At 35.4% G+C, this 25,360-nt stretch overlaps 1 protein-coding gene across 2 annotated transcripts in view; it reads right to left on the bottom strand.

Annotated features, from left to right (window-relative positions):
• COL22A1 (collagen type XXII alpha 1 chain) overlaps positions 1-25,360 on the bottom strand; it is a 578,696-nt gene that overhangs the window by 56,896 nt on the left and 496,440 nt on the right. For both annotated transcript variants that reach the window (XM_074264749.1, XM_074264757.1), the window contains 4 exons: positions 25,074-25,127; positions 8,868-8,921; positions 7,145-7,198; positions 1,354-1,407 (listed from right to left, as the gene is read on the bottom strand). In XM_074264749.1, the coding sequence (XP_074120850.1) occupies positions 1,354-1,407; positions 7,145-7,198; positions 8,868-8,921; positions 25,074-25,127 (216 nt within the window). The remainder of the gene's footprint in view (positions 1-1,353; positions 1,408-7,144; positions 7,199-8,867; positions 8,922-25,073; positions 25,128-25,360) is intronic.

Genomic DNA, 25,360 nt, shown 5'->3' with positions numbered 1-25,360 from the left:
CCTTCTTTAAAGTATGAGCTTCTCAAAACTCCTAATATTCCTATTGCTTAGCGCACTGCATAACATACAATAGGGTCTTAATAAATGTTGATTGACAGTGACAGAAGTGAGGACATTAGAGCCAAAAGGTCTCTAAGAAAAGGTCCATAATAAAATTACAGCATCTTTGGGAGATAGAGTGAGGAAGAAGGGGCTTGTGGAACCAGCACAAATCACATCTGGATAAGAATTTCTAATAAGGATAGAATCTTTCAAAATTTATCATCTAACTGTACTTGAAGAGTACTGTTTTTGAGGAATCCATTTACTTTGTAGGCAGTCCATTGCATTGGACAGCATTGATTGTTAGACTTTTGGTTTGTTTGTTTCTACCACTTTGATCTGCTTCACTACAATTCCAACCCATTGTTTCTCCATTATGCCTGCTTGAGACATGAAACTCAAATCTAATTTGTCTTCTGTTCGACAGTCTTTCGGGTATCTGAATGTGGGTATAATGTCAGCTCTCTTCCCACAGTAAATCTCTCTATTCCTTTAACTAATCTTCCAGGGGCAGAGGATTCAGTTTCCTCGTTATTCCGGTAGTCCTCCTTCGGCTCTCTCTAGCTTATGAGAGTTTTTCTTAAAGTACATGATCTGCATCTAAATATCTCCCTATCAATGTGGTCTAATTAAGGTAGATGGCAACAGGACCATCATCTTTACAAGCTATACTTTTAAAAATATATGGACCTGTGATTTCCTTAGTTTAAGAAGTTCCCAGTGAGGAATTCTTACTAGTTCTGGATTTGGCAACTTATTTTCAATTTACAGGCTTAAGAAGTTTACTGGGAATTAGAGCTATTCACTCACTTTACAGATAAAGAAACTGGGGACCAGAGAGCTTGCCCAGGTTTTAAGCAGCAGAGCCAGGTTTGAGGATCCTCAGACAGATCCTCTGAATTCAAATCAATATTGCTTCCCATTATACTGCATAAATTGGATAAAACAAAGTTCTCTTCCTTGACCCTAGTCAGAAAGGTAAATTAGAGCTACATTATGGCAGGCTTTGAGTGTCAGCATCAATACAGACTCATGGTTTACTTGGCAGTAAGTTTTGGAGTAAAGAAGGGATATCATCAGAATTGTATATTAGAAAGATTGTATGAATTGTGGAATGAGGGAAGAATTAGAGGAACACCATGGGTGCTCTATTAGTTCTGATTAGAGGAAAGTGAACTGGGGTTATGGCAGAAGTAGTGGGTGGAGGTGATAGAAGGGAGAGATGTTATTGAGCCAGAAGGACAGAATTTAGTGATTCATTCGATAGAATTGTTTGTCAGATTAGGGAAGGCTCTGCAGAGGAAGACTTACTGTTACTCCTGGGCTTCCTGGCGGGCCGGCAGGTCCAGAGGCACCAACTGTTCCCTAAGGAAACAAGCAAAACAGCACAGATAACAAAGAAAGAGCTCCTGCCACAGCTTCCTGATATGCTTAATCAAAGCAGCTGTAAGAAGGATCACAGCACTGGGCCAAACATGGTATACTAAGTCACCCACCCCTCAGGTGCATGCTGAAGAACAGGCTACCTGGAAGTCCAAACACATCCACCCTTCCCTCTAGCAGCTTCAGGCTGCTATATAGAATAAAGCTGAAAAGAATAGCTGAGAGGAAGCAGCTCTATTCCAAAAACGATGATGAGAATGCAGTCAATAGAACAATGCAATTATAGCAGCTATGCTGTCCCTGATGGTGTGGATGAGATGCAGATGAAGCCAGCCCGACTCAAGCGCAGGCAGGGCTGAGGCTTTGAATAGAGCCTGGCAATATGCCCATCACGAGAAGACGGCCTAGCTAACTGAGGAGTTTCAGGATTAGGAGGCTGGCAACGGAGGTGATGGATTTCTTGGCCATAGCAACTCATTAAGTTATTGACAGGGGAATGCAGAGATCAGGACAGGTAGAGAAAAATTCCCAAAAGAATAAAATGACAAATTCTTAAAGCTTTAAACTAATAGTCCCCTACCACCATTGTACCACATTAGACAGTTTACAAAGCACCTTGACATATACTATCCTATGCAATCCTCACAATTCTGTGAGTTCCTTAGTACAAGTAACTTCTACATCTATTTTATGGATGAGGAAATCAGGGTCCATCCATGCTAAATGATATGTATTTCATAAAAATGAGTGATTACTCAAAAGTATGCAGGAAGCCAGCCTCCCAACAGTTCTCCCTAAAAACAAACAAATAAATAAATAAGCCAACTGTCTAGCTATTGAATATTCAACAGACAATGAAGAACCTGGTTTTCATTCCCAGAGAACAAATAGCAATGAAGAAAATGTCTATCTATCAGGCCAGATCCACAGGAACAAAGGGGGTGAGTGGCTATGGTATCATGGAGTGAGAGACAAAGAAAAATCATCCAGGCATGAGTCAGATTTGCTCAAGGACACATGGTCTTTAATTGCAAGAGGGAAGCAGCAGTCTGACGGGTAGGGCACATTTATTGGTCTGCAGAATTTAGGGCTGCCAGAAACCTTTATCAGAGTCCCTTTGTCAGAGCCTACTGTCATGCATCCCTCTGCCTCCGACTCTCTTTTACAGAAAAAAAAACAAAACAAAAAAACAAAAACAAAAAACAAAAAACAAAAACAAAAAATAAAAAAAATAAAACCTGATTTCTTTAGATCTAATGACTAGGGATGGGTATAAGAGAGGGCATTAAGAGAAATAAGCATCAGGGGAGTTAAGGAAACTAGTCATTTGAACAGTATATTCTGTGTTTTAGGAAATAGAGGGATGATGAATGAAATCAAGCTATAATTATATGTACAGAATGCTTATGGGATGATTTCATTTCTATCTTTGCACTCTTGTACCTAGCATAGTCCTTTGCATATAGCAAGTGCTTAATAAATGTTTGCTGAATTTATAGTCCTGACTTGCTCATTTGGAATAAAATTTGAAAAGCAAGTACCTTCTTCAGCCTTTTTACCTTGAATATGGGGAAACTATGGCTCAGAAATGTCATGATCTGACTTGTCCAAGGTGATATGGCTAATGAGTGGAAGTCCTAGTCCAAGTCTTATTCCAACTTCAAAAAATGTTTTTCTGTCTTAAATCATTTCCAGTCTCATATAATTTACAGTCTCCATGATGCCCATTATGTGGGTTTTCATAGGATAAGCAATGTACATGGAGTTAGAATATGTCCAGTGAATGTCATCTATTTCAGTGACTTAGGAAATGAGCCTGGGGAAATTTTTGATTGCACTTGTGCCTGGTATGTTCGTGATAAACACTGAGCCCACTGTGTGCAAAAGTGTTGTCCCCATTGCTTTGCAAAGGAAGTAAAAATAAGTAGATTTATGTTTCAGCTTCATGGCTTGCTGGCTGACATTGAGTAAAAGCTTCTATTCATAGTGATTGATATAATCTCTTCAAAGCTCAGTTTCCTTATCTATAAAATGGACATCATAATCCTTGGTTTGACCTGATCACTTGACAGGATTGTGAGCAGTACATTAAGAGAACAAATCTTTTAAGTACTACAAATATAATGTGAGCTATAATTGTTTTCTTTTAGTATTAGAATTACATTGCTAATTCTAACAATAAGTTATATTGATATTTCAAAAAATGAAAGTATTAGCTAATATATCATACTTCAAGGATTAAACAAAGTATTTTACAGATATTATTTCATTTAATAATCACAACAACCATGGGATATGGGTACTATTATTATCCTCACTTTAAAGATGAGGAAACTGAGGCATAGAGGTTGTCACACAGTTTAAAAGTGTCTGAGGTTGCACATAAACTCAAGCCTTCCTGATCCCAGAGCTGGTACTCTCTCTATGGCAACACCAAGCTGCCATATTATATTGGGACAATTTATTTAATTTCTTTAGTTTTCAGTTTTCTCATCTGTAAAATGGGGAATTCAGACTCAATATCCTCTAATGTACTTTTCTGCTCTAAATCTGTGAACAATTAAATCAAAGTCAATAAAATTTTATTAAGCACCTACTATGTGCCAGGCATTATGCTAAATGTTTGCCATCTACTGGGGAAGATAACACAGGAAAGGAAGCTGAGAAGGAGTCTTGGTAGGATCCTGTGTGAGGTCATGTGGGAGAGTTCCAGAGAAATGCAAAAGCAGTATAATTGGTAGAAAATGAAGATAAAATCTATGCTAAGTTCTCCTCCTTAAATAGATAGAAAAATTGTAATTTATAGTGAAGGAAAGAATTCTCTTTCTGAGTGCTTCACCAACTGATGAAATTACAGATTCTTTGCATATTCCCAGTGCTTCACACTGGATCTCATGCTTTGTAAGTTCAAAATACAATTGAATTCAATACAATATATTACAATTCTGAACTAAATGATGCTCTAATCCAGACTCCGTCTCTACCTTACACGTGACCCTAAACCAGGCCCTTGACATTTCTGACTTTTATATTCCTCACTCTCAAAAGGAGGGGATTGGATTAAATGACCTCTGGGATCTAAAACATAATCAGTATCTAGCTAGAAGGATTTGATTTCTCTTCTGGATCTGGTGCTGATTCTCCCACTGTATGACTGACCATTGACCTTGTGGCTTTTTCTGGCTAAGGCTCTGTTTCCAATCTAATTATAATAAAGGATGACATAAATATAACAAGGAAAAGCTTGTTACATGATAAAGCTCATCTTTATTCAGCAATTAAGAATTTACAAAGTTTTATACTCACATCTACCCTAAGAAGTAGACATTAAAAGGGTTTTTGGATAGAAAAGAGAGAATTGGAGTGGATTGTGAAATTTATAAGGTCCAGTTAATGAACCAGGAGTTGAACACAAGTCCATTTTCCCTTTCCTCTCTACCATTTAACCCATGGAATAGTACTTCTCTCTTCTCTAACTTGAGTAGCTAATTCTTCTGCCATCCTGAAAGAAGGTTTGGGAATGTGGCTCCCGAGTACAGAAGATATGTGAATATGGGATTACACTGAGAAATGAGCATTGCTAGGACAGGTACCATTTCTTCGTCCTTTGGGGACTCATAAAGAACCTTAGGGAAATGTAATCTGGGAATGAATGGAAAAAGGCTGGAGGTACTGATGATGTTCTATGTTCTTTGTTGCTATGGCTACAATTGATGAATACCATGAATCATTTGAAATAAATGAGGTGTAATTCACAGAGGAAGAACACAAGTGATCTATAGAAGACAAGAGGGCTAGCACGCAAGGGCTGAAGAAGCAAATTAGAATGGGGCTGTAAGCTGAAGCAGTTTAATGGCTATTTCAAGGTCAAAAATTTTGACACATGGAAGGGGCTCATTCTGAAGCATCTGATGGGAATAGATAGTAATTTTCCTATACATTTGAATAATGCTTCAGGGAGTATGAAATGGTTTTTCAAGGATGATCTCATTTGATCTCTACCACAATCTAATAAGCAAATTATAAATAGCTCACATTTCGAGAACATTTTACAGTTTACGGAGCATTTTCCTTACAACAGTTCTGTAACTCAGGCTGTATAAGCATCAATACCCCCATTTTTCAGATTAAACAAACCAACACCCAAAAACAAGGATGAGAAAGAGGTAAAAGTCAATTAGTAAATAAGTATTTATTAATCATTCACTATGTACCAGGCGCTGTGCTAAACAAAGGTTTCAAGGTGAAGGTGACCTAAGGTGATCTTATCTCATCTTAACCTCATATTATAGATGAGAAAATAAATTCCCAAGAAACCAAGTGTCTAGGCTAGGGTCAAAAAAGTGTAGATATGAGTCACTCTGATAATGAAGATGAAGTCAGAGTACTGAGTTTTGCATCCCAATTCCAGATGTGCTACTTACCAGATTGAGGAAAAATCCCTTTCCTCCTCTGTCTCCCAATAACCTTGTCTGTAATACGAGAGTGAGTTGAGGTGATTGCTAAGTTCTCTTCTAGCTCTGATGGCATATGATTCTGTCACATGTCCCCAGTGAGTGGATGGTAAAACTGGAATTATGACCTGGGTGTTCTGACTCTGAATAGTCTGATTAATGCTGCTTCTCATTTTGGGGAAATGTGACTAGATTATTCTGAACATGATGAGGGATGAGGGTCAGACTGGATGATCTTTACATAGTCTCTTCCAGTGCTTAGATTTGATAAGCCTAGGTTGCCTGGCAGGGATTTGTCACTACAGAGATTCTTAATTATATTTGTTTGTACCATCAACCCCTTTAGAAATATGGTGGAAGTTTATTTACTCCTTCTTAAAACAATATTTCTAAATAATTGAAGGAAATGATAAGTTGTAATTAGAACCATCCAAGTTCATGAGTTTCTTGAAAGCCAGGGACTCCAGGTTAAGAATCTCTGGTGGTAATGTGATGGGGTGGGGATTGGAGAAGAATAAGAAACAAGAGAAGGGAAAAAAAGGAGTAAGGGAAGGAAAAATCTTATCTCATCAAATTCTTACTGAAATAAAAATTGTTTATTTAATTTATAGTTGGCCACTGAATATTATGATTGTGGAAGGACTTAAAAGTTATTAAAAACACTAGATTTAGAAGTTCCAAGTCACAACTCTGCCACTAATTGCCAGACTGTGATCTTGGTCTAGACACTTTTCTCTAAGTATCAGTTTCCTTATTTTAAGAATCAAGACACTAGATTAACACTCACCTTGGAATGAGAAGATCTCATTTATTTCCTATGACTGACATTTATAATCAGTGTCACTTCAGACATGTCATATAACATTCCTGAGCTTTAATTACCCCATCTGTAAAATGAGGAGTTTTGAAAAGACCATTTCTGAGGTTCCTTCTAGTCCTAGATTTATGATCTTATTAATAGAGAATCTCTGTGATACATTCCAATTCAAAATCCTCTGAAATACGCAAAGAAATCTCTATTCCTAAGCTAATCAAATGTGATCCTTTCTTTCATTTTTCACTTTAAGGTTCCTCCATTACTTTTCCTCCATTTCTTTTCAATCAATTCTCCTTAACCAATGCAGATTGTCCAGTGCATCAACTAGAGATAAGGCCAAGTGAAGATCTTGAACATCATATCAGAGATTGGAAAGAGAAGGGCAGATATTAATATGATATTATAAAGCGATGAGTATAAATCCAACAAACAAACAAATGCTACTTACAGGTGGCCCTGGGTCTCCAGCTGGTCCCATGAAACCAGGAACTCCAGGATGACCCTGGGTGTGGGAGTAGAAGAGAACAGGAGAAATCTCAATAATTTTCCCCCCTGTATTTATTCACTTACTCTTTCACCTATTGTATGGATTCATAAAATCACAATACTCTTCAGAAGTTGTAGAATCCAATCAGATGTCAGAACTATCTACTATGAATTACTGAGGACAGATTTGTAACCAAAAGTTTAGCAAACAGGTGATAAATTTCTTGGCAACCACAGTCCATTAAATTATCTACTAAACCAGGGCTTCTTAAATCTTTTTTACTTGTAATCTCTTTCTGCAGAGAAATTTTTATACAAGATTTAACATATATTTCTACCATGTTTAACATGTATCGGACTACTTGCCATCTAGGAGAGAGAGTGGAGGAAGAGGGGAAATTAGAACACAAAGTTTTACAAGAACTAATTTTGAATTTAGAGAATTGTCCACCCATATGTTTTGGGAAAATTTTTATACAACAAATAGTATATAGGTATATAAAACAAGTATACAAATCAAGCATTCTTGATAATAAAATCCTAATTTTGTGACCCACACATTCAGTTATACTGTAACCCATAGTTTATAAAGCTTTATACAAAAGCTATGTATTAAAAACTAAACTATGAGGATTTTTTGGTACAGGAAGAAAATAAATCACATGAATGAAAACACAAATCCTTTAAAAATAGTGTTTTTAGCAATAAAATTGGAGATTGGATTAATTGCCTTTTAAAGCTATTCTAATTTTTAGTATCTATGATTCTATGAATGAGAATTACTTCAATGTTTCATAAAATCTCTGATTTTACTGGAATAGATAACAACCCCTACATACCTATCATACCTATTAATTGGTAAGAGGACAAAATTAGTTTTGGTGATAAACTTCCAAATTTAGCTTTCTTAGTCCTGTGACTAAATCTTTCCAGTTTAGAAAAACTTGCCAGAAGCTGTGTTAACTATTTTAAATTTAAGGAGCATATTATCACCTTCATCTTATGATGGAGCATAATAAAATATTATTGGTGCACAAATAAAGAATAAGATATGTGTATGTGTGTGTGTGTGTGTAGAGAGAAAGATAAAATAAGTTTATAAAATATGTATACAGAGATAGATGTATCCACGTTTATGTGTGTGTACATATGCACACACAAACATATGACATATATATGCAAGAGAAGAGCTATGCAATGTGAATTAGTGATAGGCAGATAATAATATGAATGACTCAGAATCTGACATCATGAGCAAACCATGGAAAGGAAATATTACATTTATGACAAAGAAAATTGTTTGATGAGTCATGTTTATAGCTTGTGGAATTGAACTGAACTAAACTGAGAACTAGATCAAGTAAGTGGGGATATTTTATGTCTTTTATAAATATCATTTTGATAAATAGAGGGCAGAATAAATCAGGAAACTCAATAGAATTGGAAAGGAATTTTCTTGTAGGCAAGGATACTTTCTTGGAGTATCTTTGGAAATAACTAGACAAACAGTAGAAAGGAGTAGAGACACAGAAGCTGAGAAATGATTAAAAAGTCATTTTTATTCCTAAAATTCAAAGGAAGTTATCATTTAAGAAGGAAATTAGGAAATTAACTTTTGGATGAGGACAGTAATACTGATGATTTCTGCAAATGAATGGGGAATTAGGAAGGAAATAGGTTATTACCTGTTCACCTTTTTGTCCAATCTCACCATCTGCTCCTGGTTCTCCTTTAGTGCCCTGAGGGAAAATAGAAAACCCTTATAATTATTATTATTATTATTTTTTTTTTACTAGAACTACTTTATATATACAGAGGTTATTAACTTCCCAAAGTCTTCCCTTCTCCTCACCAAAGGGATACACCAACCTAAACTAAAATCAAAACCTAAACAAAAAACTCTGAAAACAATTTATAAACCCCATACATAAACACCATTTTTATGTGTGTATGTTGTCTAATGTTCAAGTTAACTTATTTCAATAAACTCCCATTAAATATTCACTTTTCTTTACTAAAAGCACAAATACACACCAATCAAAACTGAAACAAAAATCTCCGGGAAAAAAATTAAAACATTGGATAGAAGCTCCATTTGTGGGAGATCCAAGATTCAAGTGAACTAATTTTAATAAATACTAATAAGTACATTCCAGGAGCTAGAAACTAGGATTATAAAAGATAAAACAAAACAAACAAAATAGCTTGTAACCCCTAGTAACTTATAGGGGGAGGCAGAGTAAGGGTAGGGTCTCAGTTGAGCTCTTCCCCAAACCTAAGTACCTTCCAGTAATGACTTTAAACAATTTCTACAATGTCAGTACCCGCCAAAAATGGCAAAACATAAAAAGATGGAGTGAAACAATTTCCCAACCCAGGACTACTTAGAAGGTTCACAAGAAAGTTCTGTGGCACCAGAGTGAGAGTGTAGGGCCATCTGGCACAGAGTGGACCATTGCAGACCAAGCCCTGGCAAAGTGGAAGTAGGCCTTGTGGTGGCCTGGGTAGTGGTGGTAGGAGAAAGTGAATGAGTAAAGGCAGGGGAAGTTTCCATTGCCTTTCAAAAGGCAATTTTTAGAGGTCTCTTTGTTGGCACCAGAGGCATGACTCTGTGCCTCAAATCTGGCTCTCAGTGCCAGGGTGAGAAGGAGCACTAGCACAAGTGAGCTTGAGTCTCACTGGAGCTGGAATATTCATAACTGTTCTGGGGCAGAATTATTGAAAAAAAGGTTGTTCACAAACCAGAGCAGGGTAGGAAAGTAGTAAACATATCTCTTCTTAGATCACACCATCTTGGAAGAACTGAAAACTTAGAGATCACTGGAAGCATTTTTGAAAACAACTGGATAAAACCCTGAAGCTTGGGTTCCATCCTGGAAGGAGAGCCCCACTTTACAAAGAGTTTGAAGTCAAGAAATAGACTGAAAAAATAAGAAAGAAAGTAGAAAAAAAAATAATTTGACTAGGATGTATCTATGGTGACAAGGAAGATTAAAACACAAACAGGGAAGAAAACAACAAAATAAAAATTCTTACATTCAAAGCCTCAAAAAAAAATAATGAAAATTATTGGCCTATCTGAAGGCCATGACCAAAAAACAACCTGGATAGCATTCTATAAGAGGTCATTAAGGAAAACTTTCCCAATATTCTAGAAACAGAGGGGAAAATACTCATTGAAAGAATTCATAAATCACCTCTGGAAAGAGATTCCACAAGGAAAACCCCAAGGAACAATGTTGTGAAACTCCAAAACTATAATCTCAAGAAAAAAATACTGCAAGCTGCCAGAAACAACAACAACCACAACAACAACCACAACCACAACAACAACAACAACAACAACAACAACGATGAAGAATTAACTACCCAGTAAGATTCAGCATCATCTTTCAGGAGAGGAGATGGAGCTTCAATAAAGTAAGAAACTTTCAATAATTTCTAGTCTAAAAACAAGAACTAAACAGTGATTTTAATCTTCAAAAACAGAACTCAAGAGAAGCATAGAAAGGTAAATAGGGAAATATATCTATTTAAAGGTTAAACTGTTTATATCTTTATATGGGAAAAACAACATCTATTACTCTTGAGAACTGTATCTGATAATGAGTCAAACAAAGGGGAGAATCTCATGGACTGAAGATGTGATTGTGAATGGACTCTGATGTGATGACATCAAAGAAAATGTCATTAAGGAATGGGAAAAGATCTTTAATAGAAAAAAAGAGGAAAGGGAAGGTATAATAAGCACCTAGAGGCTCATAGGATTTATTACAATCCAGGGGGGAAAGGGAGGTGGATGAACATTGTTTAAAGCTTGATCTCTTCAGTTTTGGCTCCGAGGGAATAATTTAATCATTCAGTTGGTTATAGAAATTTATTTAATCCCATAAAGAAGTTGGAGAAGAAAAAGAAAAAGAAAAAGGAGGGATAGGATTGAAGTGAGGACAGAAACACTAGGAAAAAAGATAAGAGAAGAGAGGAAGTGTTGATAAAAGATAAGGTAGTGAATAGAGTGGTTTGGGGGAAAAAAATACTAAATGAAGGGGGTATTTCTCTTAGTAGTGGGTTTTTTTTTTAACTCACCCCACCCACTACCTTATCTCCTATCAACCCTACCCATAGGCTGGAGAGGAACTGATTTCACTTCTCCAGGGGGTATCTCAGTTGTCCCAGCTGCATACAACTCTATCCTCCCTAATTGTAATCCCTTTCTGATTGATTAGGTCTGAGCACTGAACTTCTAAAGATACTCTGGGTATAACATTGGCTGCCATCATGCTCCAAGGGTTTTTTGCCTGGGGCCCTGGATCTTGACCCTGCTTCCTATTTCCCTGAGTCAATCTACATTCTGATGCCCACTGAGGCCCTGGAGCCAGGCTCTGCTTCCCATTTTCCTGAGTCACTTTAGGATGGTCAAAGATAGAATGTCTCTCTTCTAGCCCTTCTCAGCCCTTATATACCTTATTTTAATTACATCATTACAACATACGGATTATGTGTGAACCATTACAGTGTGTGTGTGTGTGTGTGTGTGTATGTGTGTGTGTGAACTAAAGAACAATCATCTCATCAATTCCACTGAGTTAACGCTTTGTTTCAAGTATACTTGTCCAAAGTTCAGGCCCTCTACAACTAAATATAATCCTTCAGGAGAAAACTGTACATTCAGTGAAATAAAGGACTTTCAAATATTCCTGGTGAATAGAAAACTTGACTTTCAAATTCAAGACTCAGGAGAAGCATAAAAGGGTAAACAGGAAAAATAAATAGTAAAAGATTCAATAAGCTTAAACTTTTTACTTTCCTACATGAGAAAATGATTCTTATAGCTACTAAACATTTTCTCATCTTAGGGCAGTTAGAAAGAATATACATAAACAGAAAGAACAGGTGTGAGTTCAATACCACGATATAGTTATTTAAAAAAAATAAAAGACATGAGAAAAATACACTGGGAAAAGGAGAAAGGAAGAAGTAGAATGAAATAAATTACATAATAGAGGTCCTAACAAGATTTTACTTTACTTTCTTTAGAATTGGTTCAAAGAGGGAATAACATACACACTCAGATGGGTGTAGAAATAGAAAGAAAAGTAGGAGGTAAAAGGGATAAGAGAAGAGGGGGCACTAATAGAAGGGAGGACAGTTTGGAGGAGGTAAAAGCCAAAAAACAAAACACTTCTAAGAATGACAGAATGAAAGAAAGAGAGAGACAGACAGAGAGAGACAGACAGAGACAGAAACATAGAAGGATGAAAGTGAAGGGGAAGAAGATAGAGGGAAATATACATTTGATAATCATTACTGTGAAAAAAAAGTTTTTCTGATAAAAGACTTCATTTCTCAAGCATATATAGAAATAAAAGCTCTGCCTCAATTGATAAATGATCAAAAGATATGAAAAGGAAGCTTTCAGACAAAGTAATCAAAGATATCTATAGTCATATAGACATGCTCTAAATCATTATTGATCAGAGAAATCCACATTAAAACATCTCCGTACTACTACTACACAGCTATCAAATTAGCTAACATGACAGAAAAGGAAATTGACAAATGATAGAATGAATGATAGAATGATAGAATGAATAGAATGTAAGAAAATTAAAATACTAATGTACTGTTGGTGAAGCTGTATAATGATTCAATCATTCTGGAAAGCATTTTGGAGCTATAAAACCATGCATATTATTTGACTATGCAATACCACTACTATGTCTGTATCTCAAAGAAGAAAAAAAAAAAAGGAAGGGACCTATATATACAAAAATATTGACAGCAGATCTTTTAGTGATGGCAGAGAATTGGAAATTGAGGGAATGTCCATCAATTGGGAAATGGGTTGAACAAATTGTTGAATATGATTGTCCAGAAATTAATAGCTCTTAGAAAAGCCTGGAAATATTTACATGAACTGATACAAAGTGAAATGATCAGAACCAGAACATTATACACCATAATAACAATATGGTATGATGATCGATTATGAACAACTTAGCTATTTTCAGCAATACAATGATTTAAGACAATTCTGAAGGAATTGTGCTATCCATTTCCAAAGAAAGAACTGGTAGGACTTGAATCAGATTACTTTCTTTCTTTTTCTTTTATCTGAATTTTCTTTTACCAGTATGACTTAATTGGATATGTGTTTTCCATGACTGTATATGTGTAGCCTATGTCAAATATCTTGCCTTCTCAATGAGGGATGTAGGGGAGGAAGGAAGAGAATTAGGAATTATAAAATTAAAAAAAATATATATATATACATATATATATATAGTTAATGTTTTTACATGTAATTTGAGGGAAATTATATACATATACACATATATACATATATATGTATATATATATATATATATATACAAGCACACATACATATATAGTGATATACATATATTTATATATCTACATCTATATCCATATATATCTATCATCTATGATTAACAGAGGAAGAGAATGCTAATAGCATGAGGAATGAATAAGACATCCTCTAGTAAGTGGCCTCTGAAATGATTCTTGCAGGAAGCTATTTCAAATGCATTGTAATTTCCAAGTAAAATATTATTAAATAATAAATATCATGGGATTTGAAATCTACATAGGTATTATATTATTATTTTATATTAATATGACATGATATTATTGTAATAAAAATTACAGAAGGAATTATTTCAAATAAATTCATGACATAAACAGGTGAAAAGTGAAATGTGCAGAATTGGGAGAACAATGTGAGCAGAGACAGAAGAAACATTGTAAATATAAACAACAATGAAAGATTTAAGAACTTGGATTCACACAAGGACCAACCTTCTCCTCATGACCTTTGATGAAACATGATATTCTCTTTCAGACAAAGAGATGATGGATATAGTCAAGTGAGAATTAAGTCAAAAATTAATAATTAAGTACCATTATGTTCCAGGCATTGTGCTAAATACTGGGACAAAAGAGAGGTGAAAGGTAGTTTCTCCCTTCAAAGAACTCAATCTAAGGGAGATAGCAAGGAAAAAAATATGGACAAAAAAGTTATATACAAGATTCATAGGAACTAATTAAGAAAGAAAATACTTAATTCTAGTAAACTTGTCAAAGACATACATTTTAATATGATCACTCTTTTTATTCACTTTTTCTTGATTTTTATTTATTTGCTAGAATTTCTTTTCTTGTTTATGTTTCTGTCTTTTTCTCTGTCTCTGTGTTTCTGTTTTTAATGGGGAGGGGAGAGCAATAGAATTTTTTTAAGAAAGAGGGCTATAATAATATGTTTTAAAATGCAGAAAAAAGAACAGAAGATAGTTCAGTAGGAGTCACAAACAGGACAAGCTTTAAAATAATTATATAGAATTTTGTAAATACTTTTTAAAAAATTTATTGAAAAGGAGATGGTTTCATTTTTATGTGCACTCCTATATATAAGGAAATGCTCTTTTTTGTTAAGTTCAGAATAATAAATAAAAACATTTTCAAAAAAAATCAGCATGATCCTTTTTGTGAATGGGGAGCATTTAGAGAACTGTGTCATTGGCAAGGAATCACACTAACTTAGACTCTGGACGTATGTTCAGCCAAAGTGTCTTATTAGTACAAAGAAGGGCCTGTGCAGAGGCTATACCACAAGAAAAAGGACTAGAATAAGGAGTTCTGGGCCTTCTGAAAGTTAAAAAAACACCCAAAAATAAAATATACATGGCCCAAAGATTACAGAGCCGTGGGTGAAAGAATTAGACTCATCCTTAATTTATTTTTTGAACTTGATCAACTCACTTGATTTTACTGAATCTCAGTTTTCTCATTTGTAAGATGCTTTTAGACTAAAAAATTTCTAATATTTCTTCCAGCTCACATTTTGAAGAGCATAATGATAAGCTAGGATATGGCCAGTAAGCATTGATTCATATAAGAAAGGGTTAAAGGAAATGGGTGTATATTAATTCAAAGGAAAAAAAAATGGCTTAGTGAGGAATGTTTTCCATCTTTTACTATCTGAAGATTTGTTATGTGAAAAAGGTATTAGATTTACTTTGTGTAGCTTCTGAGAGAACCAGAATAATCAATTATTTACCTATTTCAGTGTCACTGTGAATAAAGTATAACCTTAAAGTGCTATATAAGTATAAGTTATTATTAATATTGCTATCGTTGTGACTGTTTTTAAGAAGCAGCTTTCTCCTGAAAATAAAGAACTTTGTTCTGAATTGTTAGAGTCTGGTACATGGTTAGCACTTTAAAATGCTCATTAATAAAGAAGAGCTTTCTAAAAATTGCTTAGTCTGTCTTCTAAAGACAGGAGTTCTTTATCATTAAAGGTATTCAAACAGATGTTATATTAAAATTTGACAGGATTGTCACTGACCATCTAATGGTCTCCTTGTAGAGATAAAGACAGGAAGGCCTGGAAAGATAAAATGATTTCCCAAGGTCGCAAGGTAGGTATCAGAAGTGGGATGGTCATTGATAAAAGATGTGGTATGAAGGAAAATTATATCATGTAAGAGAATCCTAAATTTGGAGTTCAAGGTTGTGAACTGTGTGAGGATGTAATCATTCTAGGTCTGTTTCCTGTTCTGTGAAATGAGAGTCAGACAAAAATTCTAAGACGTCAGATAGCACCAAATCCTAAAAACCCACGTTCCATGAGGCATTGATCTAGCAACTGGGACAGATGACCTCTGAGATTTTGAGAGTTCTGTACAGCTTACAAAATGGCTTCTTAATGGGATTGTAATAGAAAAGCTTTTGTTAAGATGAAAAAAAGAAGTAAGTGGGCTTTAAGAAAAGGGAAAAAAAAAATGATACAATTAGTAAAAAATCCCCATTCTCTCCACCTCTTTCTTTCTGTAATCATTTCTATTGTTTAGAAATACACCAAAACAGGTCCCAATTATGTGCACCTCCTGAAATTTCCATGAAATGAAATGATCTTACAGCAACTTAAGCTATTTAGGACAATTTCTTCAAAGAGAAATCATTGAGTTTTTGTTCTCTGAATTGCTTTTTGTACTCACCTTTATTGCTAAATGAGAAAAAATGGGTTTTAATCTTAATTTCACAACAGTAGAAATCTTCCTTGTTCTGTGACCACCACGAAAGGCAGAGAAAGGCCCATATCTATGGTGTTTAAATCATTCCTCAGAAACAACCCATTCTCACTGTCAAGATTCCCATATATGCTATTTTTTCTACCCAGAAATGTTTCTCCTTTGTCTATAAAGGCAAAAGTGAAGTGGATAGGGTTTCAGAGTCAGAAAGACTCTGGCTCAAATCTGGCTGTGTGATCCTAGAAAAGTCCCTTACTCTATTTGCCTCAGTTTCCTCAGATGAAAAAAAGCTAGGGGAAGAAATGACAAATCTCTCTGGTTTGCCCAAAAAACCCCAAATGAGGTCATGAAGTATAGAATATAACTGAAATGACTGAACAACAAGGATTATCTTCCACTCAAAAATCATCTTTCCTGATCAACTTCAGCACTTAAAATATGCATTTTCAAGTGCTAATGCATATTTTCAGCTTGGGATGCAGCCAGAACCTTACGCCAAACATACTCTTAGAGTAATGAACATAGCACTGGAGTCAAATAATCTGGATTCAGCTTCTGGCTCTACATTTAGCTGCTACTGTTCAGATCAATCACATTCTCTGGGTATCAGTTTAATTCAGTTAAATAATGAAGATAATGCCGACATTACTTATTTTGCAGGCCTGTTATAGGTGGAAGTATTTAGCAACTTTTAAAATGAAAGAAATGTGAGTGGTTGTTACTGGTTTCCTTTGGATATTTCTAACCCTGTAACATAATTGTTCCTGCTGCTTAGAAGGGCAACCTTAGGATCATCACATATCTTTTATATATCACCTATTTAGTGAGGTACAGCCTCATGTAGGAGGCTCAGTGGATATGGAGTTGGACTCAGAATTAAGAAGGCCAGGGTGACTAGTTGTGTAACTGGACAAGTCACTCAACCTCTGTGAGCCTCTGTTTCCTCATCTGTAAAATGGATATAATAATAGCCCCTATATCTCCCAGATTAGAACACAGACTGTTAGAATTGATAGGGACTTTATAACATAGATTAAAATATATCATTACTCTTTCACATGTTCTTCAAATTCTTTATGTTGTCCTGTCTTTTCTTCTCTGGGTAAGATGTGATTACTCATTAAAAAGAGAAATAAAATAACATCTGTAAATCGCTTAGCATAGTGCCTGGCACATAGTGGTGCTTATAAATGCTTGTTCCTTTTCTTCCCCCAGACCGCCGTTCCTGTTTTGCTTAGTTTTCCTGGTGTGGTCCTGGTGAGAGAGCACTTAGATAGCATTAAGCACTGAAAGGGAGAGAAAAAAATATTCTCATTTTTTTAGACCACACCTGGAATTCTATGTCCATTTCTGGGAAGGGCATTTTGGGAAGGGAAGCAACAAACTGGAACTTGTGAAATAACTAGATGGGGAAGAATCTTGAAACTGTATTATAAAAGGCATGGTTGCAGGAGGTGGGTAAGTTTTACCTGAGGAAGAGAAGATTTATTGCAACCTAGCAGTGCTCTTCATGTAATTGGAGGGCTGTCAAATGCAGGAATAATTACATCTTATTCTTCAATACCCTAAAGTCCCTTTTAATTCTAACATTCTGCATTGGAAAGTTCTTTTCCTAATTAAACATTTGATGTTATTTTTTTCTATGATTTTCTCCTTTATCATTTCCAGATCCAACATTCTGTGAGGGATGGACTTTGGAACATTTTCCTCTTATCTTCTATGTTCCAAACTTGTTTTTAATATCCAATAATCTGTAACATGTTGTTTAAGAATAAAATGCATCCTTCATCCTAATTGTTTGACTTTTTTAGGGGTAGTATGTTGGGAGAGTAAAAAGTATGATGCTTGAGCTTCTAAAAGAGAAGAATTGGTATGTTCAATCTAGAAAACAGCTTTCGTTTCCAGTTCTGGAAAGTTACAAGCCCTTCTGGTCATCATTCTGATTAGGATCTTGCTTCTTCCTCCCACTTGACATGGACCACAATTACCAAGGCAGCTATCTCCAAACCCTTTAAATCTTAAAGTCAGTATTTTATATTGTTTGAAAGCCCTGGGAAGCAGTTATCTAATGGGCAACAACATTAACCTCCAAAGGGCTCAGAGATATGAGATATGAGCTGCTAAGTAGGGGAGATAGATTGTGGTAAAGAGTGTTCCCAGGGGTGAATCACAAGCATAAACACTCTTGTGGTTCTCAGGATTTCACAAGAATTGGACGGGTGATAAATTACATATACTCCAAAAATGATGCAGAAATTTGTCCATGCAATCATGCTTCTGGAGGGAAGCTTTTTTTTGAATATTTAAACATTCATAAATTCATTTAACAAACGCTTAATAAGTGATTACTATGCTCCAAGACACTTTTCCGATCTAACAGTCTAAGATTGTATAACAATTTATTATTATATTATTCTAAGCAATGGAAAAGATTAAAAAACAAATTAGACCTAGGCTGATCTTCACGCCAACCCCTGTCGATTCTATCTTCCCAACATCTCTTTTCTTTTTTCTTCTCCCGGTCTCTTTCACTCTCTTCTCTCTCATTCTCTCCTTTCTTTTCTCTCTTTTCTCTATCTCTTTCTCTTCTTTTTCATCTCTCTCTTCACACTTTCTTATCTCCATTCCCTCTTTCTCTTTTCTTTTTCTCCTCTCTCACTCTCATCTCTCTCTTCTCACTCTGTCTTGCTCTTCTTTCTCAGCTCTTTTTCTTTCTCTTTACTCTTTTTTCTTTCTCCTTTCTTCACTCTCTCTTTTCTCTCTCCACATTCTTCTGTCTCATTTTCTTTACTCTCTCCTCTCGCTCTGTGTCTCTTTTTTCTCTATTCTCACACCCATACATGCATACATACATATAAACATACACACATACATAGATACATATATATATATAAACATACACACAAATATATAGCACACACATACATGCATATATATATAAACATATACACACATACATAGATATAAACACACACAAATATATAGCACACACATACATGCACATTATATATATATATATATATATAAACATATACACACATACAAACACACACACACACACACACACACACACACACACACACATATATTTTCTGCCCTCTGACACTTTTCCTCATCACCTCACAGGTGGATTAATACAATGTCTGATGGTTAGTCTCTTTGTCTTAAGTCTTTTGCCATTCCAGTCCAACTTCCATTCAGCTACCAGTTATCTTTCTTTCTTTTTTTTTCTTTTGTTTTTATTTTATTTAGAATTTTTTTCCACAGTATATATGCATGAGTAATTTTTTTTATAATATTATCCCCCCCTTCACTCCCTCCCCCCGATGACAGGCAATCCCATACATTTTACATGTGTTACAATATAACCCAGATACAATATATGTGTGTAAATACCATTTTCTTGTTGCACATTAAGTATTAGCTTCCGAAGGTATAAGTAACCTGGGTAGATAGACGGTAGTGCTAACAACTTACATTCACTTCCCAGTGTTCCTTCTCTGGGTATAGTACCAGTTATCTTTCTAAGGTACAAGTCATCCCCCTACTCAAAAAACTTCAGTGACTTCTTATTACCTCATGATTAGAATATAAAATCTTCTGTTTGACTTTTAAAGTCCTTTTAACTTGCCCGCTCCAACCTTTCCACTTTTCTTAAATGTTACTTCTCCACATGTGCTCTATGATCCAGAGATAGCGGCTTTCTTTTTGTTCCTCACACTGTCCATGCCTTTTTTCCTGGCTGTCCATCAAGCCTGGAATCCTTTCTCTTCTTATCTCCATCTCCTGATTTCTGTGGCTCCCTTTGAGTCTCAGCTAAAAATCTCACCTTTCTGATTTCTCTTTCATCTTAGCCTTCCCTCTGAGATGACCTGCAACGTACCTTTTTGCATGTTCGTAGTTGTTTCCTCCATGGGAACATTAAATCTTCAAGGAAAAGGTGCCTTGATGTTTCTGTGTATCTCTAGCTCTTACAGTGATATTCACTTTGTCCTGTTCATCTCAGTTCCTCTTTTTAAAATGAGCTAGAGAAAGAAATGGCAAACTACTCCACTATCTTTGTCCAGAAAACTCCAAGAAAGAAAGAGTTGGACAAGACTGAACTGACTCAACAACAATACTCATTGTGGTACTTGACATATTGTAAGTGCTTAATAAATGCTTGCTGACTTGACTTTACTTAGCCAGTAATCTAATAGGAATTCATTTGCACGTACACAAATATAATAAATGGTGGTCCAATGGCCAGGAGACTCTTTGATAATATACATTATCAAGGCAAAAAGAGAGCCAATAAAAAGATAAGGAGCAGCCAGGTAGCACAGTGGATAAAACATCAAGGTTGGAATCAGAAAAAAAAAAAAAAAACTGGCACAGGTACTTGAAAGATGTGTGATATGGGCAATTCATTAATCACTATTTTGTCTCTGTTTCCTCATTTTTAAGATGGGGATAATAATGGACTCTATCTCCTATGTTTGTCATGAGGACCAAATGTAATAGTAATTGTAAAGTGCTTGACATAGTACCAGACACGTAATAAGGACTATATAAATGCTATTATTATTAGTTATAGTAGTAGCTTGCCTGTTTAGCTTAGCTTTTGTGCTCAGCCCAGAGTCTTGTGCAGAGGAAATACAAAGAATTTTGGGAGCCCGAGGAAAAGCCTAGTGCCTTTAATTGAAGTCAGCCCTTTGTGGTTTTTTGAAAGTAAGCTTCTAAAATAATTTGAAGGGGAGACAAATTGTAAATCAGTCACTGCTGGTAGTTAAAGGGGACCTTCTAAGAAGGATGTAGGCTTGAAAGACAGACATTGATCCTATTAGCCAAAAGAAGTAGGTTCAAAGATGCATTGTGAATACCTGAGAGCTCTACTTAGCTGCCTACCTTTTTATGTTCCAAAAGTTTTTCACATGGAGGGCGAGATGCTGGTACCTGACAGACTTCTCTCTCCTTAAGGAGAGAAAAGCCACATGGAATTAAGACTTTTGGAGCTACATATCTGAGGTGTTTTTCCTAATCCAATAACTATGTAGGTGGAAGGATCTCCTTTAATCATTAAAATAAAAAAATCCTAAGTCCTGGGATTTAGGCTAAAAGATTCTACCACAAGTAGCATAGGTTAGTAGATCATGAGTTGAAAGGAGCATTAGAGGCTGCTGGGAATAACCTCTTACTTTTCTAGATGAAAAAACGGAGGCCCATGGAATATAAGTGACTTTCTTAATGTGGCAAAGATAATGGGAGAAAGAGGGTAAGAGAGGAAAAAAAAGGAGAAAGAAAAGAGGTGTGAGAAAGAAGGGGAGGAAGACAGAAAAAGAAGAGAAAAAAAACTATAGAGCAACAAAGACATTATGGGATATGTTAAGGCAACTACAAAGCATGGGGGATAGAGTATTGGGCTTGTGGTTAGAAAATGAGTTCAAGTGATGTCTCAGATACTTATTAGCTGAATGACCTTAGGTAAGTCATGTAAATCCTGTCTGCCTCATCTTTAAAATGCGGATAGTAGCACCTACCTCCAATCTTGTTGTGAAGATAAAATGAAATATTTGCAAATTAGTTTACAAACATTAACATGCTACATAAGTGTAAGGGTAGAGTTAAAACACTGTTATTTTAGCTCTGACACCTTAACTTCTATTGGATAACCAGAACTTAATTTCTACTGAATACCCAGAACTGAGCATAAAGCATAAAGATCCACACACCTCTTAAATCAATCAAAGCCATCATGGGAAAGACTGGGTCATGTGCTAAGCAAACAATCTCAGAACTATCAGTGATTCTGATGGTCCAGATTCAAGGGTTGGAGCAGCATGGCATTTCCTGAATGTTTTGGGGGAGCAAAGGAAGAACTGACAAAGAAGGGAGATATCAAAGAGAACCACCAGCTCTAGAGGCATTCCAGAGCAAAAGACCCAAGATGAAAGAAATCCAAGAAAAGGTCAACTCTTTTCATAACTTCTTCTAGTGGCTATGTAGCCACAGGCACTATAATTTAATCTACTGTTTTATACTATAAACATTTCCAGGAAACTAAAATTTGCCTCAATCTCAAAGAGATCAGGTTTGAATTAGATATGGATATAAATACAAGTCATAGGTAGAAAGCCCAAGTTTTGCCTAAATGTTAAGAATTTTCCCTAAGGACTTGGAATAATTATGACCAAATTTATAACTGTCCAAAATAAACTCCTTAAAGCTGAAGATGAAAGAACCATGTGGACCCTAGGGTTAAAATGAAATAATTATTGTAATAAGGAGTTATATAAAATGTTAGCTATAATTAGTTATTATTAAGTGGCTCAATGGGGAACCAGTTTAGTAATGAGCAGGTCTAGCAAGACAGCTTGAGGATATTCCAAGAATACATCAATGGCTTTTCAGATTCATACACATGAACTGTCCCTTCAAAATGTGTCCCATCCAAATATATTGCTTTGTGGACTACCTTACATGCATCCCCTGGCTTTGACTTTGATGCATGCTCCTTTCTCTACTTCTCTAAATGTTTCTAATGTGCATCTACTCTTATTATTAATGGTATGTTTCTATAAGGACGAGTACATTCCATTTTATTTGGGTCACATCCTATCATTACTTTCCTCATTAGGCTATTTCATTAAATGGCTTGCTTGGAATCAGTTGGTTTCAAGAAAACTAGCTAAAATAAAAACATTTGTGGTGACTCATGAGTAAAACCAAATGGAGAGAAATAAAGAAAGGCTTAACAGAAAAAGTAGCATTTGAAGTGAGCACTGAAGGATGAATATGATATAGAGATGGTGATACAGGTTGGAAGAAGATAATGTGGACAAAAACCCTGAGGTGGGAGAGCTAAGGGTGGTTGGGTCCAGAATAGGAACATTTGACAAAAACATAGAATAAAGGAGGTGGAAACTAAATCTAGAAAGGTAATTTGGGACTAGTTTGTTGTGGGTCTTAAATGCTAAACTAAGGAATATGAGTTTTAATGAGATGGTAATGGACAGTCCTTACAAATTTTTGAGCAAAGGAATGATCTCTTTAGAGATTGAGGCAGATAAGATGTGAAAGACAGATTCTTAGAGAGAGGACTGAAGGCTGGACCTGCAATGAGGATATTATACTAGTCCAAATAGGGGATAATGAGGACCTGAATGAATACTGGCAGTAGACTTGGCAAGAGGAACACCCTAGTTGATAGCAAACTATGATCCCAGAGCCAAAGTCAAACTGTTACCAGTTTTTGTAATGCCCTCAGGGAACTTAGAATAAGGGTTTTTGCTTTGTTTTGTTTTGTTTTTTAAGGGGGGGGAGAGATATTTTAAAATACAATAAAATTTTATGTCAAAACAATTCTTAGCTTATATATCTATCAACAGTCCTCAGCTGTACTTTGTCCATCCCAGTCTTAAAGTAATAGGAAAAATTCTTAATCTGGCTAGAGTCCAGAGAGTCCTTGGCTTGAATCCCAACTCTTAACAATTACTGGACGCATGGCCTTGGACAAGTCACTTAAACTTGCTTAATTTTAGTGTTCTCTTCTATCAGATGGAGATAACACTTCTAATATCTACTGGATAGGCGTGTTATGAATAAATATTTTAAAAGCTTTACAGCTGCTACCTATTTTTACATAAACTCAAAGGATTGAAGAGGACTTTTTTTTTTCTTTTAACACCATGTAGGTAAGCTACTTAAAGGTTAAAGACCTTCATTTCTGAGTTATTTTCACGGTTTAGGATTGCACACAGTAGTGTGCACACCTTGTACGCAGGGCTTAGGACTACACACAGTACTTGGTACACAGCACACAGTTAGATGCTTAAGATCTGTTGAATTAAATTGAATGAGGAAGACAAATATGAATAGAATTTAGAGATAGAATGGATGTGAGTGATGAGGAATAGGGAGGATTCTAAATTGACATCTGAGACTATGAGCCTTGGAACTGAAAGAATAGAGGTTTTCTTGACAGATTAGATAACTAAAAATGCCAAGGTGACCCAGAAATAGAATTTTAAATGGACAAAGATGGAAGAGGATCCCCAACATATCAGTCTTTACCTGAAGACAGGCTGATATAGAAACAATTGAAACATAGGAGAAAAACTCCTTATTTGTATAAATTTTTTGTTTCAACACAGGAGAATGGAATAGTAACCAAGAATAGGAATCTCAGTGAGATGATCAGTTTCAATTACTGCACTCAAAGAAAAAAAACAAAAAAAATAATAATAAAAAAACTTTTACTTAGTCCAACCTTCTAATTGCTAATGACTGCAGAAAGAAAAATATATAAAAACTGCTCATATATTTTGGATATTCATTTGACTTTCTTGATTATCTTCCCAAATGAATTAAACAAACAAATAGATGATTGAATAAATACAGGGGAAAGGAAAAAAGGAAGGAAATTAATGAGATTTTAGATTTCAGGGAAAATTAAAACACAAAAATAAAACCAATGTGATCTTGGCTGTACTGAGAGGCATGGTGTTCAAAACCAAGATAAGAAAGTCTGAACATGTTCTGCCATGATCAGAGTATAAATTCAAGATTATAAAAATTGTTTTCAGTGCTCCCACTTTATTGTAGGAATGGAGCTGATATTGATTTGTGGATTTAAATCTTGGTTATGACTCTAACAGTTCTTTGCTATAAGACTTAGTTTCCTTACCTGTAAAATGGAGATAATAATACTATTATTAATACTGTTGAGTATTATTGTGAAGAAAACTCAGCAGGTGCTAGCTACTATTACAAACACACATGTAATTTGAACAATTATGTTTTTCTTCTCCATAAACTAAAATTAACTAAATTGAGTAATATTTATTGAATAAGACTAACCTTTGGTCCCGTTAATCCAGGAGATCCTGGGAGGCCTTTGAGTCCAGCATCTCCCTGTGATGTAGGAAAAGCAAATAGACAAAAATGAATGAATGGGCCCAGTATCACTGACTAATCATCACTATATAGTAGTATTTACTGAACATCTATCTGAATTCCTGGAACTACAAGAAGACAGGAAAAAAAAGTTAGAATGTGACAATTGAGAGTACATACATGTAGTCAGATGGCAGCACTTGAACAGATGTTGGATAACCACTCGAATAGAAAATTATAAGGATGATTCT

The sequence above is a fragment of the Sminthopsis crassicaudata genome, chromosome 1 (genome assembly GCF_048593235.1).
Source record: "Sminthopsis crassicaudata isolate SCR6 chromosome 1, ASM4859323v1, whole genome shotgun sequence".
Lineage (NCBI taxonomy): Eukaryota > Metazoa > Chordata > Mammalia > Dasyuromorphia > Dasyuridae > Sminthopsis > Sminthopsis crassicaudata.
The sequence above is the reverse complement of the archived record's forward strand: the minus strand, read 5'-3'. Positions and strand labels throughout refer to the sequence as shown.